Below are 16,323 nucleotides of genomic sequence, written 5' to 3' on the forward strand. Positions count from 1 at the left end.
CCCCCTTTTCGTACAAAGGTTAAACAATGAGCACATTTTAGGTACTAGCTAGACACCGCATTATTTATCTCACAAGAACACGCCTCTGCGGAAGCCAAAAGCAAGGAACCTGCACGCCAAAAATATACATGGTTAATATTAAGCTCACAAGTCGCATTAGCATTTTGAAACAAAAAAATTGAAGAGGATCCGTATGTAGCTCTTCAATGGACAGTCCCATTTACAAACAAATTACACTAAAAAGGCTATTTCAATCTTTCAATGCTTAAGCAAAGTTCAAAAGTGCAATCGGGAACGACGATCATGTAGCCGGGAAAATTGTCAATAGCGTAGGCTTTGAGTGCGCATTGAAACGTAAGAAGATAGCACAGAGAAGCAAATTGAGTGAGGTGTTTCCGGTAAGGTAGAATAGTAGACAACCGGTACTAAGTACCTACATACTTCAGGGAGAACACGTCACATGAGTTAACGGCGCGAACACAGAAGGAACGAGATGACGATATATACACACCAGACAGAAACGGGCGGGCGGAGCACCTGGGGTTGAATTAGTTAGTGAGGATGGCCTAGGCCACCCTTACCGTAGCCGCCCTTCTTGTGGTGGTAGCCGCCCTTCTTTTTGTACCCTTTCTTGTAAGGGTAATGACCTTTCTTGGCCCACAACTCCGCTTCCTCACCTACCTCTGCCCCTGCCCCAGCCGCTAATTTGCGCCCCACTTCCTCCGCCTCAGCATTTGCGACGCTGCTCATGTACGCCACCAGCATCACCATCACTATCACCAGCATGCACACTACTCTCTTAGAGGACATGAGTAACACTTCGACGGAATCCTCAAGTATGTACTACTTGTCCTCTGATTTATAGGCTGAGAGAGAGTCGGTGGTAATAGGCATTGCCACGTGACAGGCTGACACCATTGTCGTAGTGGGAACTTTGGAGTCTTCTTTCTTTGACGTGATCAATCATCACAGTGTTCTTTTGTGTGTGTGTGTGTGTGAGAGAGAGAGAGAGAGAGAGAAAGAGGCCTGGAGGCTAGAGGGTGGACCCTGGAAGCTACAGGTCGAAGCTCATAAAGACGCAGTAGCTTAGGTAGGCGGTGAGCTATAAACCTCGAGTATGGTCACGCCAAACACGAACCGAAACCGCAGCCCTGCTGGAATTGTGGCACATGCTCTGTAAAGGCTACTAGAATCTAGGTGTTGAGGCAACTGGCCGACATGAGGTATCGCCATTCCTCAGGACTATATACACATGCACATTTAAGAAGCTCGTTCATGGGATCGACGGTGCGGAATTGGGGCGCGATCGGCCAGACGATCTGGATCGTCCGCGTGGCGGGGCCAGGCTCGGGGTAGGAGGTAAACCCAGGCGACGAATGCCGGGACGACGTGGAATCGAGCGGGTGACAGAAACGGGCGGGCGGAGCAGCTGGGGTTAAATTAGTTAGTGAGGATGGCCTGGGCCACCCTTACCGTAGCCGCCCTTCTTGTGGTGGTAGCCGCCCTTCTTTTTGTACCCTTTCTTGTAAGGGTAATGACCTTTCTTGGCCCACAACTCCGCTTCCTCACCTACCTCTGCCCCTGCCCCAGCCGCTAATTTGCGCCCCACTTCCTCCTCCTCAGCATTTGCGACGCTGCTCATGTACGCCACCAGCATCACCATCACTATCACCAGCATGCACACTACTCTCTTGGAGGACATGAGTAACACTTCGACGGAATCGTCAAGTATGTACTACTTGTCCTCTGATTTATAGGCTGAGAGAGAGTCGGTGGTAATGGGCATTGCCACGTGAAAGGCTGACACCATTGTCGTAGTGGGAACTTTGGAGTCTTCTTTCTTTGACGTGATCAATCATCACAGTGTTCTTTTGTGTGTGTGTGTGTGTGTGAGAGAGAGAGAGAGAGAAAGAGGCCTGGAGGCTAGAGGGTGGACCCTGGAAGCTACAGGTCGAAGCTCATAAAGACGCAGTAGCTTAGGTAGGTGGTGAGCTATAAACCTTGAGTATGGTCACGCCAAACACGAACCGAAACCGCAACCCTGCTGGAATTGTGGCACATGCTCTGTAAAGGCTACTAGACTCTAGGTGTTGAGGCAACTGGCCGACATGAGGTATCGCCATTCCTCAGGACTATATACACATGCACATTTAAGAAGCTCGTTCATGGGATCGACGGTGCGGAATTGGGGCGCGATCGGCCAGACGATCTGGATCGTCCGCGTGGCGGGGCCAGGCTCGGGGTAGGAGGTAAACCCAGGCGATGAATGCCGGGACGACGTGGAATCGGGCGGGTGACGTGGCCTCAGATAACGAGGTGCCACGTGGATAAAGAGGCAGGTAGGTGGCCGGGGCGGCTTTCCGTGCGTAGACAATGATTGTCGGTTAGGGCGTCGAAAGGGATTGCTTCATGCAAGGTGGGGTGGCGGGGTGGCGGGCCAGTTTCATATTTGAATTGGGGAAGGTCGTGCAACAGAGCAGGTGTAGGGGTAAACCCGGGCTTCTCAACAGGGGGGGCAGGCGGATGTTTTGTGTTGACGAAGATGCACACCTCCGCCCGTGGAGGGGCAGCGGTTGGGGGGCCTTGGGGGTGGGATCTGAATGGGTTGCTGCAATGAGAGCTTTGGGGAGCTTGATGGTGCTTGGAACGAGTCCGGGGGGGGCCGGTTGGCACTTCGGATGGAAACTCAAGTGATATGGATGTGGTGGAAGAGTTCTTTGAAGAGCATCAAAGTGGGTGTTCGGATGCATTTGCTTTTGCATCAACTAGATACTTTGCTTTTCATAGACAAACATACGGGCTTATGATAGCTTCTATCGAAAGTGGCCAAACGATTACCATAAGTGCTCTCAAAGCCCATGACAAGCGAGGTGTGCTAGACTTGAAAAAATGGGCAAGAATGAGGGATTCACTCCACGTAATGGTTGACCAAGGTGGCTCTTCGCATCTTGTTATTGGGAATGGAAAGTTGATTGCATGTATAGAAGATTGGGAAAGCATTGTTTCCGCATGCCACTCAAACGACCATTTATGCTTGCGGGCAACGATGGCATCCATTGCATGTACATGGTGCACAAGTATTAGACAGCATGGAATCCCACTTGCGTATGCGAAGGAGTTTTTGGACTTGTGTTTTTGTGCATCGTTGCCCGGGTTGGGGAAATTGGAGAGCCATGACACCACTTCCACAATTGCCCGGGTTTACAAGAAAGACAAAAAAGTCCCAGCAAGGATGAAGGTGGTGTTGAGGAACATACAGCGCTGATGGATGATATTCAAATGTGATCAACGCTATTGCCATCAAGCACAAGTCTAGATTGGTAGAGCGGAAATCATCGTAGTCGAGGGGCTTCATTCAACTTGTGTGTCATCGCAATGGGGAGGCACGAAGAAAGGGCCACGATCATCGAAAACTGCGCACATCAAAGAAGTGTGGATGCCCGTTTACTATCGTCATTCAATGCATCTATGATATAAAGGAAAGTGTAAGGATAAGGGTTCATGTTGGGCACAAAGGTCATGTGCCCGGATCATGTGAGGATCTTTATCACTTGCCGGTGCATCCTACTATGAGGAAACGATGCATGGAAGATTTGTTTGACGTTGGAACATGTCGCCATGTCGCAAAGATGAGTGTCTCCAAGGAGCTATTTCACTTCAATATGGCATTGCCGATAGAGCAAGTGTCACATAGATTCTTCATGATACCAAAGGAAATTCAAATGATGGCATATCAGCTCCGATCCAAAGGTAAATAAAGCCCTGAATGTCTCCTTGCTGGGATAATCATAGGTTTGTATGGGCTTATCTGTCATGGTGCCTAGGTTTATTTTGGGGTAGTGCCTGTGTTTATTTATTATTTTGCCTGGGTTTATCTGTTAGATTCATTTAAGACTTGAGTTTAATTGACTAATTTTGTTTAGGGAGGCTAGGAAGCGATGACTGGTCTTCAATGTACCAGAAGGCTCTAAAATTAAAAGAGCAAAACAAAGTTCTCTATTGTCAACCCTACAACCCGGATGCCTTCGATGAGATGGAAAGGCCATTCATACTCATTATTCAGGATGATTGGATGCTCGGCATGTGCTTGCGTTTCTCAACAAACAATGCTTGGGCAATAGACTCCACATTCAAAACAAATGTTTTTGGGATGCCACTCTATGCAGCCATATTGCCAAATCAAAATGGAATTGGTTTACCCTTGTGGTTTATGTTGTGCACACATGAGGTAGGAACATCTCAAGAAAGCATTGCTTTGCAAGTGACACTAAGCTTGTGTTCCACAGAATGAACAACATTCGCCCTCGAGCATTGGTAATTGACAAGTGTATGACTTCATTATTGGCCATCAATAAAGTTGTTCATGCTGATCAATCTTGTTGGGAGGTGGACAAAGATGGGACAACTTAACAAGCTGCATGTACTGTCTTGCTATGTTGGTTCCATACCAAGAAAGCATGTGTCGAGCACTTGCTTCCACAGGTTTGTAATATGGTTTTGTATATGTGTACGTGGGTTTATTTGTTAGTGCCTAGGTTTATTTGTCAGTGCCTGGGTTTATCTGTCTATGTTTGGATTTATTTGTTTGTGCCTAGGTTTAACTGTCAATGCCTGGATTTATTTGATGGTGCCTGGGTTTATCTGTCAGTGTCTGGGTTTATCTGTCAGTGCCTTGGTTTTTCTGTGTGTGAGAGATTATCTGTGTGGACCTGGGCTGATATGGGTGAACTATAGATTATCTCGTATATGTTTCTTGATATGCCTGTCCACTTTTTTTGCAGGCTCCTAAGGAGATGCGTGAAACCCTATATGCATCAATGGAAAATCTAATGCAATGTGGTACAGAGGACAACTTCGAGGCTTGGTATGCCCAGTTGTTGATAGAATGTGAAGGCCACCCTAATATTGTAAGGTATATCTGCAATGGTTGGGCCGCAAAGACATGCATCTGGCGATGAATGTGGCCAAAATACGATCATTTATTTCCACATGGGCATGTGGACACTACCAATTTGGTCGAGCGACTATGGCAGTATGTGAAATACAAGCTTCTAGATGCAAGGACCAATCGATCAGCCTTGGATTTATTGCATGCCCTGGTGGGTGACTCCAACACAGGGACACGAATGGGTGGCACTGCTATCGAGTTCTTTCGTCAGAAGCAAGAGATTGGTATAATATTTTATTTTCATATTAATCAAAGCAAAGGCAATGGGTTTTTCTATGACTGCCTAGTAGGATTATTCGTTTAAATGAAGACTTACATTTGTACCTGGGTTTATAGTATGGTATAGGTTTATATGGTTGCTTGGGTTTATCTATGTCTGGATTGCTTCTGAAGCTGATCACTGTATATTTTGTGTAGTTGACTCTGGAAAGCACAACATTTATGGAAATGATCGGCTGAACCCGGTTGTCTAGCTGGCCGTGTGGCACCGTGATTTGCATATTTACTCCTTCTGGCCTAGGTCCAAGTCAAGTGGCCAGTTACATGTGTGTACTTGTGTTACACTTCCCTCTTTGGCAAATCGATCTCCATGGGTGCTCTTTGAGCAAAGAGGCCAACATATGCTGCTCGCACTTGCCCCACCAATGACAAGATCTTTGAGTCACTATATGATGGAATTCCCTCTTCAATGTTGTGCAAGAGTGCTTTTAGCTCGTCAATGCATTGGGTCAAAACTTGTGTTGGAGGAGGCTCTACATCGATGGTAGTATCCTCAAACTGTTCAAGATCATGCTCCATCACTAACTCTCGGGCTGTGTCAATGATGGGTATAATATGGCTAATATGAGAAAAGAAGTCACTTAAGATGAGTCACATTCCATACAGATGCTTGCAGTTGCTAAACCAATCTGCGCAGTCACAATATACCGACTGTATACTAACTTGATACCATGTCCCTGTGGATGACATGCTCAAGACCTTAAATAAGAGTGCAGATTCATCGATAACTTGAATCGTCGATGGGTCATTTGCATATCTCCTTAAGATTTCTTCACTCGTGCAAGTCTGCAAGTCTTGTGGTCTGCAGCCGATCATTTCCATAAATGTTGTGCTTTCCAGAGTCAACTACAAAAATATACAGTGATCAGCTTCAGAAGCAATCCAGACATAGATAAACCCAAGCAACCATATAAACCTATACCATACTATAAACCCAGGTACAAATGTAAGTCTTCATTTAAACGAATAATCCTACTAGGCAGTCATAGAAAAACCCATTGCCTTTGCTATGATTAATATGAAAATAAAATATTGTACCAATCTCTTGCTTCTGATGAAAGAACTCGATAGCAGAGCCACCCATTTGTGTCCCGGTGTTGGAATCACCGACCAGGGCATGCAATAAATCCAAGGCTGATTGATCGAATCCTGCATCTAGAAGCATGTATTTCACATACTGCCATAGTCACTCGACCAAATTGGTAGTGTCCACATGCCCATGTGGAAATAAATGATCGTATTTTGGCACATTCATCGCCAGATGCATGTCTTTGCGGCCCAACCATTGCAGATATACCTTACAATATTAGGGTGGCCTTCACATTCTATCAACAACTGGCCTTACCGAGCCTCGAAGTTGTCCTCTGTACCACATTGCATTAGATTTTCCATTGATGCATATAGGGTTTCACGCATCTCCTTAGGAGCCTGCAAAAAAAGTGGGCAGGCATATCAAGAAACATATACGAGATAATCTATAGTTCACCCATATCAGCCCAGGTCCCACACAGATAAGCTCTCACACACAGAAAAACCAAGGCACTGACAGATAAACCTAGACACTGACAGATAAACCCAGGCACCATCAAATAAATCCAGGCATTGACAGTTAAACCTAGGCACAAACAAATAAATCCAAGCATAGACAGATAAACCCAAGCACTGACAAATAAACCTAGGCACTAACAAATAAACCCAAGCACTAACAGATAAACCTCTAACACACAGATAAACCCACGTACACATATACAAAACCATATTACAAACCTGTGGAAGCTAGAGCTCCACCCATGCTTTCTTGGTATGGAACCAACATAGCAAGACAGTAAATGCAACTTGTTGAGTTGTCCCATCTTTGTCCACCTCTCAACAAGATTGATCAGCATGAACAACTTTATTGATGGCCAATAATGAAGTCATACACTTGTCAATCACCAATGCTCGAGGGCGAATGTTGTTCATTCTGTGGAACACAAGCCTTAGTGTCACTTGCAAAGCAATGCTTTCTTGAGATGTTCCTACCTCATGTGTGCACAACATAAACCACAAGGGTAAACCAATTCCATTTTGATTTGGCAATACAACTGCATAGAGTGGCATCCCAAAAACATTTGTTTTGAATGTGGAGTCTATTGCCCAAGCATTGTTTGTTGAGAAACGCAAGCACATGCCGAGCATCCAATCATCTTGAATAATGAGTATGAATGGCCTTTCCATCTCATCGAAGGCATCCGGGTTGTAGAGTTGACAATAGAGAACTTTGTTTTTCTCTTTTAATTTTAGAGCCTCCTGGTACATTGAAGACCAGTCATCGCTTCCTAGCCTCCCTAAACAAAAGCAGTCAATTAAACTCAAGTCTTAAATGAATCTAGCAGATAAACCAAGGAAAATAATAAATAAATCCAGGCACTACCACAAAATAAACCCAGGAACCATGACAGATAAGCCCATACAAACCTATGATTATCCCAGAAAGGAGACATTCAGGGCTTTATTTTACCTTCGGATTGGAGTTGATATGCCATCATTTGAATTTCCTTTGGTATTATGAAGAATCTAGTGACACTTGCTCTATTGGTAATGCCATATTGAAGTGAAATAGCTCCTTGGAGACACTCATCTTTGCGACATGGAGACATGTTCCAACGTTTCCTCACAGTAGGATGCACCGGCAAGTGATAAAGATCCTCACGTGATCCCGGCACATGACCTTTGTGCCCAACATGAACCCTTATCCTTACACTTTCCTTTATATCATAGACGTGTTGAATGACAATAGTAAATGGTCATCCACAGTGCTTTGATGTGCGCAGTCTTCGATGATCGTGGCCCTTTCTTCGTGCCTCCCCATTGCGATGACACATAAGTTGAATGAAGCCCCTCGACGATGATGATTTCCGCTCTACCAATCTAGCCTTGTGCTTGATGGCAATAGCGTTGATCAAAATTTGAATATCATCCATCAGTGCTGTATGTTCCTCAACACCACCTTCATCCTTGTCAGGACTCTTTTGTCTGTCTTGTAAACCCAGGCAATTTTCTGTGGAAGTGGTGTCATGGCTCTCCAATTCCCCCAACCCGGGCAACGATGCACAAACATACAAGTCCCAAAACTCCTTCACATAAGCAAGTGGGATTCCATGCTGTCTAATAATTGTGCACCATGTACATGCAATGGATGCCATCGTTGCCCGCAAGCATAAATGGTCGTTTGAGTGGCATGCGGAAACAATGCTTTCCCAATCTTCTATACATGCAATCAACTTTCCATTCCCAATAACAAGACGCGAAGAGCCACCTTGGTCAACCATTACATGGAGTGAATCCCTCATTCTTGCCCATTTTTGCAAGTCTAGCACACCTCGCTTGTCATGGTCTTTGAGAGGACTTATGGTAATCGTTTGGCCACTTTCGATCGAAGCTATCATAAGCCCATATGTTTGTCTATCAAAAGCAAAGTACCTAGTTGATGCAAAAGCAAACGCATCCAAACACCCACTTTGATGCTCTTTAAAGAACTCTTCCACCTCATCCATATCACTTGAGTTTCCATTCGAAGCGCCAACCGCCCCCCCCTCGGACTCGTTCCAAGCACCATCAAGCTCCCCAAAGCTCTCATTGCCTTGTAGCTGCAAGAGCAACCCATTCAGATCCCACCTCCAAGGCCCCCTAACCGCTGCCCCTCCACTGGTGGAGGCGTGCATCTTCGTCAACACAAAACACCCGCCTGCCCCCCTGTTCAGAAGCCCGAGTTTACCCCTACACCTGCTCTGTTGCACAACCTTCCCCAATTCAAATATGAAACTGGCCCGCCACCGTGTCACCCCACCTTTCATGAAGCAATCCCTTTCGGCGCCCTAACTGACAGTCATTGTCCGCGCACGAAAAGACGCCCTGGCCACCCACCTGTCCCTTTATCCATGTGGCACCTCGTCGCCTGAGGCCACGTCACCCGCCCGGCGTCACGTCGTCCTGTCATTCATCACCGGGGTTTACCTCCTCCTATCCCGAGCACCGTCGATCCCATGAACGAGCTTCTTAAATGTGCATGTGTATATAGTCCTGAGGATCGCCATTGGCCAACTTGGTGTGAGTGACGAGTCGCTGAACACTGCTCAATGCGACTGTTTCACGACTCTTTCGAAGTTCAGACTCCAGAGTCCAGAGTTCTTTTGTACTGTAGACTGTACACGAGTCTAGTACACCGAGTCCCTACACAGACTCCAGAGCTCCTTTCCAGAATCTACTCAACGCCACTTTTTGGCCTGCCCAAAGGGTTAAGTACTAAGGCCATATTGACGTGTTCCCTTTTTGCTAATGAAAAAGGGAAGAATTTTTTTTTATATATTCAATTTTTTGATCGGATAATGTGAGTAGAAGATACTCATTGCAAGGACACTGTTGAATGAAAAAGGATGAATTTATTTACAAAAATGTAAAATTATTTTATTGGTTAGAGTGAATAAGATACACCATTACAGCAATGAAAATACTTATTGATTTGTGACCAGGGAGTGGAGAGGAGAGAGTGTGGAGGGTTTCGCCTGTGTTCTGTTTAGTGATGGCTTAGTCTCGCCAAATCTCTCTCGTGCCTGCCCTGACAAGGCAGGATGTTTGCCTCTTCATCTTTCCCTCACCACCGCCCCCCGTTACCCTTGCATGCAAACTCCTCGAGTGCATGGGATGCAGCGAACCCCCTCCCCCATCGTACGACTCTGCTGCTTTCCAATGTCCCATCCATCCAGTTGGCAATCTCAAGTCCTCCACAGCCTCAGGTCCTCTCAAACACGGACCCACTTATTGCGAATGTTCTCCCTCCTGCGTTTACTGAAAAGCTCATGCAAGCACTCTCTGCTCGTCAACAGCTGCTGTAGAACAAGTCCACTGTCCCCGATGGAGCAGAAGCTTTTCGATGTTCATCACGGAGAGATAACAAGCCTGCTGGAGCTACTCCCCGATTCAGCTTATGTCTCCCCCCCCCCCCCCCCCCCCCCCCCCCCCCCCCCCCAGACCCTCAATCTAGAGACCGTACAGGCAACGCTCAAGCTAGCAAAGGGCAACCTTCAAAAGGTAAGCCTTCAGTCATTCTGACTTCTGTTCAAATCAGAAAAGTGGAAAGGGACCTTGAGAGTCGAGCCATTATTGACCTCTTAGCTGGTCCTCGCTCCTCGGTGGACATGTTGAAAGCCAGGGTGAAGCAACAATGGTCAGCCAGAGGACTAGAAGTGGAAACCATTAAATGTCTACCTAAAAACCACTTTCTCTTTGTTTTCAGAGAGCCTGAGATGGCATTCCAAGCCCTGAGCTACGGGCAATGGGTCATCCGTAATTCCTCGCTTTGTCTGTTCCGTTGGAACAAGTCCTTCAACCCAGAAACGTCGGCTTCGAGGAACTACCCAATGTGGGTAGAATTCCACAATCTACCCATGCACCTCCACAACCACCTTGGACTCATTGCAGGGACGTTAGGTAAAGTTGTAGGAGGCAGACTGAGACATGACTTCTACAACCCTGCCTGGCACCCTCAAGTCCTTGTGGAGAGGACATTTCCAAACCCGACCTGCTCCCTTCTTCTATTGAAATCTGCATTGATGATGGTGAGGTGCTTCAGCAAGCCATTGAATATAAGTACCTACCTGACACCTAATTCCTCTGCGGAAAGTGAGGTCACTTTGCGATGGAGTGCCCAATTAAGGCACCTCCCAAGGCCTCTCCAATCCCCCCTCGACCCCCTTTTGACTTGCCCCCTAAGGACGATGATGTTGCTCAGCCAGAGGGTGCCCAGAGCAAGAACAAAGGCAAGGCCCACCAGCCGCACAACAAGTCTGCCTCGGCTAAGAGACAGGGGTCAAAGGACAAATCTGCCCATCATAACCAATTTGCTATTCTCTCCCGGATTTAGGACTATGTTGATTCGGATTCAAAAGATTCAGGGGAATGCATTCCTCCCACCCAAGTGCAGGAACCCGCTCCAGCTTCCAGGTTAGAAGCCGAAGTCAACTTAATGGATAACCAGCACTTGCCAGACCTTAACAAAGAAAACATGGCAGTTGGTGAGGTCGCGCCCCAGCCCCAGACTCTTCTTGTCCCTCCCCCATGGAGGTTCTCAAGGATAATAAAAGGAACCATGCTAGTGTGGCACAGACCCCACCTCAGCCAGCAGGGAAAGCCAAAAGAGGTGCTAAATGAAAGTTTTATCTTGGAATGTGAAGGGGATTTTAGATCCCAACAAATGCAGGAAAATTGCTTCGTGGCTTCGGCATAATCCGCTCGATTTTTTTATTCTCCAAGAAGTGAAAGATGCTGGTGCTGACCTTACCAAGGCCTTAGACAGTATTTCCAAGCGCCATTTTTGGCTTCATGATACACATCCCCATGGTTTAGGTGGTTGTGTTTTAGGTATTCCTAAGGAGTTTAAGCATGTCAACTTGTCTCCCCAAGTCGGCCTGAATTGGTGCTCAGTAGATCTTCCCCTCCCCTTCACTGCCAGACTTGCAGGAATATACGCTAGAGGCTCTGTCTCCGATCGAATCAAGATATGGGAAGCTCTAGCTACCTTCCAAGAACCCCTCATCATTGTTGGAGACTTTAATATGGTCGAGTCTTTGGAGGACCGGTTTCTCTCTAAAGGAACTATTTTGAGAGGGGCAGAGCAAGCAGCTTGGGAGAAGCTCATGCAAGAGCATCATCTGTGGGATGTAGGAACTCTGGGAGAGTTCACATGGCAGAATTATAGTAGAGGAGAGCTCTCAAGAAAAGCTCGGTTGGATAGGGGTTATGTCAGCACCTCTGTTGCCAACTCCTTCTCGAGGGTTAAAGCCAAGCCTCGGTATAACACTTGTATCTCTGATCATTATCCCTTGGTTCTTACCTTGGATGACAAGGAATCAAAGGTTAGAAACAGTTGGTTTCACCACACGAACCCGGGATTATTCAAACTTCCTGTAGTTCAAGAAACCCTCCAATCCATCTAGTCCAATGCCTTTAAAGATAATCGCTCTCCTGCAAGAGCTTGGAGCAGGGCTATGCAGGAAACACAAAAGAAATTAATTCTATTTAGAAAAGAGGTCACTCTTATCCGCAAAAAGAGAAGGGACGGAATATATGAAGAACTGGCCAATCTGGAAGTTTCTCCCCCTTCTCCCGAAGCTCAGAATCTCATCTCAACCATGCGTAGTCAAATACGACATGAGGAAGATGTTTTGTTTCATCACTCCTCGGCATTCTTTAAGCAGTGGTGGGCGGGCAAAGCGGACAAACCCATCAAAGAAATGTTTAAGTCTTTGCGCAAGAAGAATGCCAAAGAATGCATCCCCTACTTCCAAGCTCCTTCCCTATTGAGTGATGCCCAGAATCTTGAATTTGTAAGAAGTCACTTTGCCTCTTTGTTCAGTCCTCCAGAATCCCTCTCTCTAGAGGCTACTAAAGCTCGCATTGAAACGCTCGCCTACAGAACCAAGGTCATTCCGGACCAGGAGGCTGCTGCTGTGGAATCCCCTTTATCTCTCTCTGACATTTACCAAGCTATAGAAAATATGAAACCTAATAAAACCCCGGGTTTGGATGGGCTCCCCTCGGAGTTCTACCAACAGTTTAAAGAGCTACTGGCTCCCTACTTACTTGCAGTTTGGGAAGAATCTCTGGTACATAAGGCCCTCCCTTGTTCTATTAATACAAGATTCATTAAGTTATTGCATAAGAGAGGGGCCAAGGACGACCTGGCTAACTGGCGACCTTTGACCATGCTCAACATAGCCTACAAGGTGTTTGCTAAGGCGGTTGCTAATCGGATATGTATTCTTCTCATGAAATGGATCTCTAAGGAACAAAAAGGTTTTATAAAAGGTCGAAAGCTTGTTGAGGCAGTCATCTCCCTGTGGGAAGGGTTCAATCGAGCATGCTACTGAGTCGGGCCAAAATTTTGTGTTTGTTAAGATTGATTTTGACAAAGCCTATGATAGGCTTGAGTGGTCTTTTATTCTTAGATGTTTGGAAGCCATGGGCTTTGGTAGTAGAATGATCTTGTTTATCCAGACTCTCATGGGGAATGCAAGAGCCCGAGTGTCTCTCAATGGTGGTCTATCCGATGTGTTTGATCTGGCCAGATCTGTCAAGCAAGGTTGTCCATTGGCTCCTCTTTTATTCGCAATTGCTGCTGACTCCCTCAATTGTCTAGTCAAGGATAGGATGGCTAAGGGCTTGATCAAAGGGATCTCCTTGCCGGATTCTGATGTTCAACAGTGTCTCTCCCAGTTTGCGGATGACACAAACGCTTTATTAGCAAGTGATGACTCCACTCTTGCTGAATTCTGGGCAGTCATGAAAATGTTTTTCTTAGCTTCTAGCTCTTAGGTGAATCATAACAAAATTGGAGTGTTTTCTCACCACCTCCTTCCCGATTGGATCTCCCAGACAGGTTGCAAACTCCTCCAAGAAGGAGAAATCTTCAGATTTTTAGGTATCCCTGTGGGATTTGGGGTCTCTCTCAAGGCTCGGTGGGATTGGGTATGCAACAAGTTTCAATCTAAGCTTAACAAATGGATTGGTTTTCAACACTCCCTGGCTGGCAAAGTCGTGGTTATTAATCACTTTCTTAATGCGTATGTTTTATTTTTCTTTGGTTGCTGGAGACCAGCTGATTGCCATCTGTTGAGGATTTCTAAAATCTGTCGGAACTTCCTGTGGGTTGGGGATCCCTTTGCTAGAAAGAATGCCAAAGTCTCGTGGGATACATGTACCCTTCCCAGGAATGTAGGGGGTTTGGGAGTACAGAATCTCAATCTCATTGCTGACAAGATGGGGGTTAAGCTGGTGGTATCAGCTCTTCATCAACCTAATGAGGAATGGGCTAAAATCTTATTCAGGAAACTCAATAAGTTTCATCTTGCAGAAGTAAAAGGTTGGAGTCATCTCCCACCCATGGTCATATTTTTCGATAAACAAAGCGTCCTCTCGGTTGGTTTTGACCTTTTGAGGTCTATCATGCAAGCCTGTAACAGGCACAGAGCTTGTCTCCTTCGTAATCCTCTCTCCAAGCACATATTCTCACTTCCCATGAACGACTCCATTTGGTGGTCTGGGCTGGATATTCCTCCTATCCCTTCTACTTCCATTAGGAGAGCTCTAGTCCTCCACAAGAAAGGCCTGAAAACTTGGTCTCAGCTATGGGACCCCGGCTCTCATTCTTGGAAAAGTGACATTGACCTCTCCCTTCACTTCAAAGTTAAGCCTTGGGACATTCCACTTATTCGCTCCAGAATAAGGCTCTTTCCTCCTGAGTTGAGCTAGACCCTACAAACTCCCATTCCCCTGAATCTCAGAGCGGTTACTTGGGTGGGAAGGTTTAAACTCCATAATTCGGTTTGGCACAGAGATAAGGCAGCCTCTTCTCTCCATTCTGTTCTAAACAAAAGATGGAAAGTCAATTACACAAGTAATCAATGGAAGTTCAAATTTAGGAATATCTGGTCCTCTGTCATAGAACCCAAAAAAAATATGTCCTTCTTTGGCTGATTCTCCATAAGGCCTTGTGAACTGGGAAGAAGGCTCTTCGTGTCTGTGTCAGCACAGGTCTTTGCTGTAGATGTAAGTGTGTTGTGGAGGACATTGGCCATCTTTTTCTGCTTTGTCCTGAAAACAGGAAGCTTCTGGCTCCCCTCATTAGCTCCTTGGGCTTCTCTCCATCATGGAAACCGTTTCTTCTTGGTGATTATTATGGGGTGCTATTTATTTTTTGGAACAAAGCCAGAGCAGGGTTCCTTTGGCTTATCTGGCGTCAACGGAATTGTATAATGTATGAAGTTGCTTACCATACCCCAAGTCTGAAAAACCTTCTTTCATCTATTATTGTGCAGGACCTGCAGATTAAGAAAGATCAAGTCATCCTATATCGGACTAAGAAGGATATTCTAAAGGATTCAAAATATTTCTATGATTGAGCTCATGGCTGGGGATCCGGAGGTCAAGAGTTTGAAGATAGGATGTATACACGGGATGACTGGGAGAAAGAACTGGATAGCGAGCTTGACCAACTGGAGGAAAGGATCACTGAGGGTCATTATTAGTTGGAAAAGCTCCAGGCTGAAATAGATAGATGTTCTGAATGGTAGTAGATCCTAGGACTTTCTTTTTGATACAGTTTTGCTTGTATAAGGATGGGATGATGTCATATAGCAGCCGTGTGTAGTTGCTCCTCTTGTAAATTTTCTTTTTCTCTTCTAATTTATTCACTCGTGCTTATGGTTTAAAAAGAAAAAAAGAAACCTTAGTGTTGTGTTGAGTTAGGGAGACTTTCATCGTTTTTAGTGCATGATGGAGACTTATTTCAAATGTTTATTTCACTTTCATTTCATATACTGACATGTCTTGACTTTTTTTTTGCATTATATAGTTTTAGAATGTTAAAGTGAAACTTCACTTGCATAATTCTAGTAAATTCTATGGATACACACATACACACATATATATTAATGAGTTTTTTTAATTTCACATTTCATTTTAGAGCCTCACATGGATTGACTTTTCTTACATTCTATAACTAAATTCTAATCAATATTTAGGAAAGTTTCTTTTGTTAAGCGACCGTCGATTGAGTTTCCTAATTCCCACAAAGAAACAAACCAAAAATACTAGCATAAATTTAAAATTTGAAGGATTTTTGAACTATATTCTCACATATTTCACCAGTTTTTTTTTTCCGTTACCATGGTTTGCAACCAAGTAGTCTCCATTTTCAACCGGCTCAAGGCTAAGCTGAGGCAATCCTTTCTTGAACACTGATTCTACTTAAACTCAACCTAATGATTTTATCACGTTCTAATTATTTTAGAAAGCTACCGTGATTCTTTCACTTGTTATATTAACATTTGACACATGATTAGTATCTTTAAAAGATACTACCCCCACCTCCACTTAGCACCTGTCCGGGCAACCAATGTCGACACGAGAGAGAGAGAGAGAGAGAGAGAGAGAGAGAGAGAGAGAGACCTTCTGGGCTTTGCTACCTGGTTGACATCTGATAGCTGCTTGCATTGGAGCCCGTAGACCTGAATGAAGAGATATCCATCTCCCCCACCACCCCCATCTTCCTCCGAGCG

General features: G+C 45.4%; 4 protein-coding genes across 4 annotated transcripts; 1 reads left to right on the forward strand and 3 right to left on the reverse strand.

Annotated features, from left to right (window-relative positions):
• Positions 1-552: 552 nt before the first annotated feature.
• On the reverse strand, positions 553-771 carry LOC147428789 (uncharacterized). Its single transcript, XM_086496430.1, has one exon. The coding sequence runs from the start codon at positions 769-771 to the stop codon at positions 553-555; it is 219 nt and encodes a 72-aa protein (XP_086352556.1).
• A 673-nt stretch (positions 772-1,444) lies between these two features.
• LOC147428790 (uncharacterized) lies at positions 1,445-1,663 on the reverse strand. Its single transcript, XM_086497775.1, has one exon. It carries the CDS (start codon positions 1,661-1,663, stop codon positions 1,445-1,447), a length of 219 nt encoding a protein of 72 aa, XP_086353901.1.
• Positions 1,664-8,013: 6,350 nt separating this feature from the next.
• LOC147428791 (uncharacterized) lies at positions 8,014-9,063 on the reverse strand. Its single transcript, XM_086496356.1, has one exon. It carries the CDS (start codon positions 9,061-9,063, stop codon positions 8,014-8,016), a length of 1,050 nt encoding a protein of 349 aa, XP_086352482.1.
• A 4,960-nt stretch (positions 9,064-14,023) lies between these two features.
• LOC147428792 (uncharacterized) lies at positions 14,024-14,515 on the forward strand. Its single transcript, XM_086497468.1, has one exon. It carries the CDS (start codon positions 14,024-14,026, stop codon positions 14,513-14,515), a length of 492 nt encoding a protein of 163 aa, XP_086353594.1.
• The last annotated feature ends 1,808 nt before the right edge of the window (positions 14,516-16,323 follow it).

This window comes from Adiantum capillus-veneris, chromosome 23 (genome assembly GCF_014529385.1).
Source record: "Adiantum capillus-veneris isolate H3 chromosome 23, ASM1452938v2, whole genome shotgun sequence".
Lineage (NCBI taxonomy): Eukaryota > Viridiplantae > Streptophyta > Polypodiopsida > Polypodiales > Pteridaceae > Adiantum > Adiantum capillus-veneris.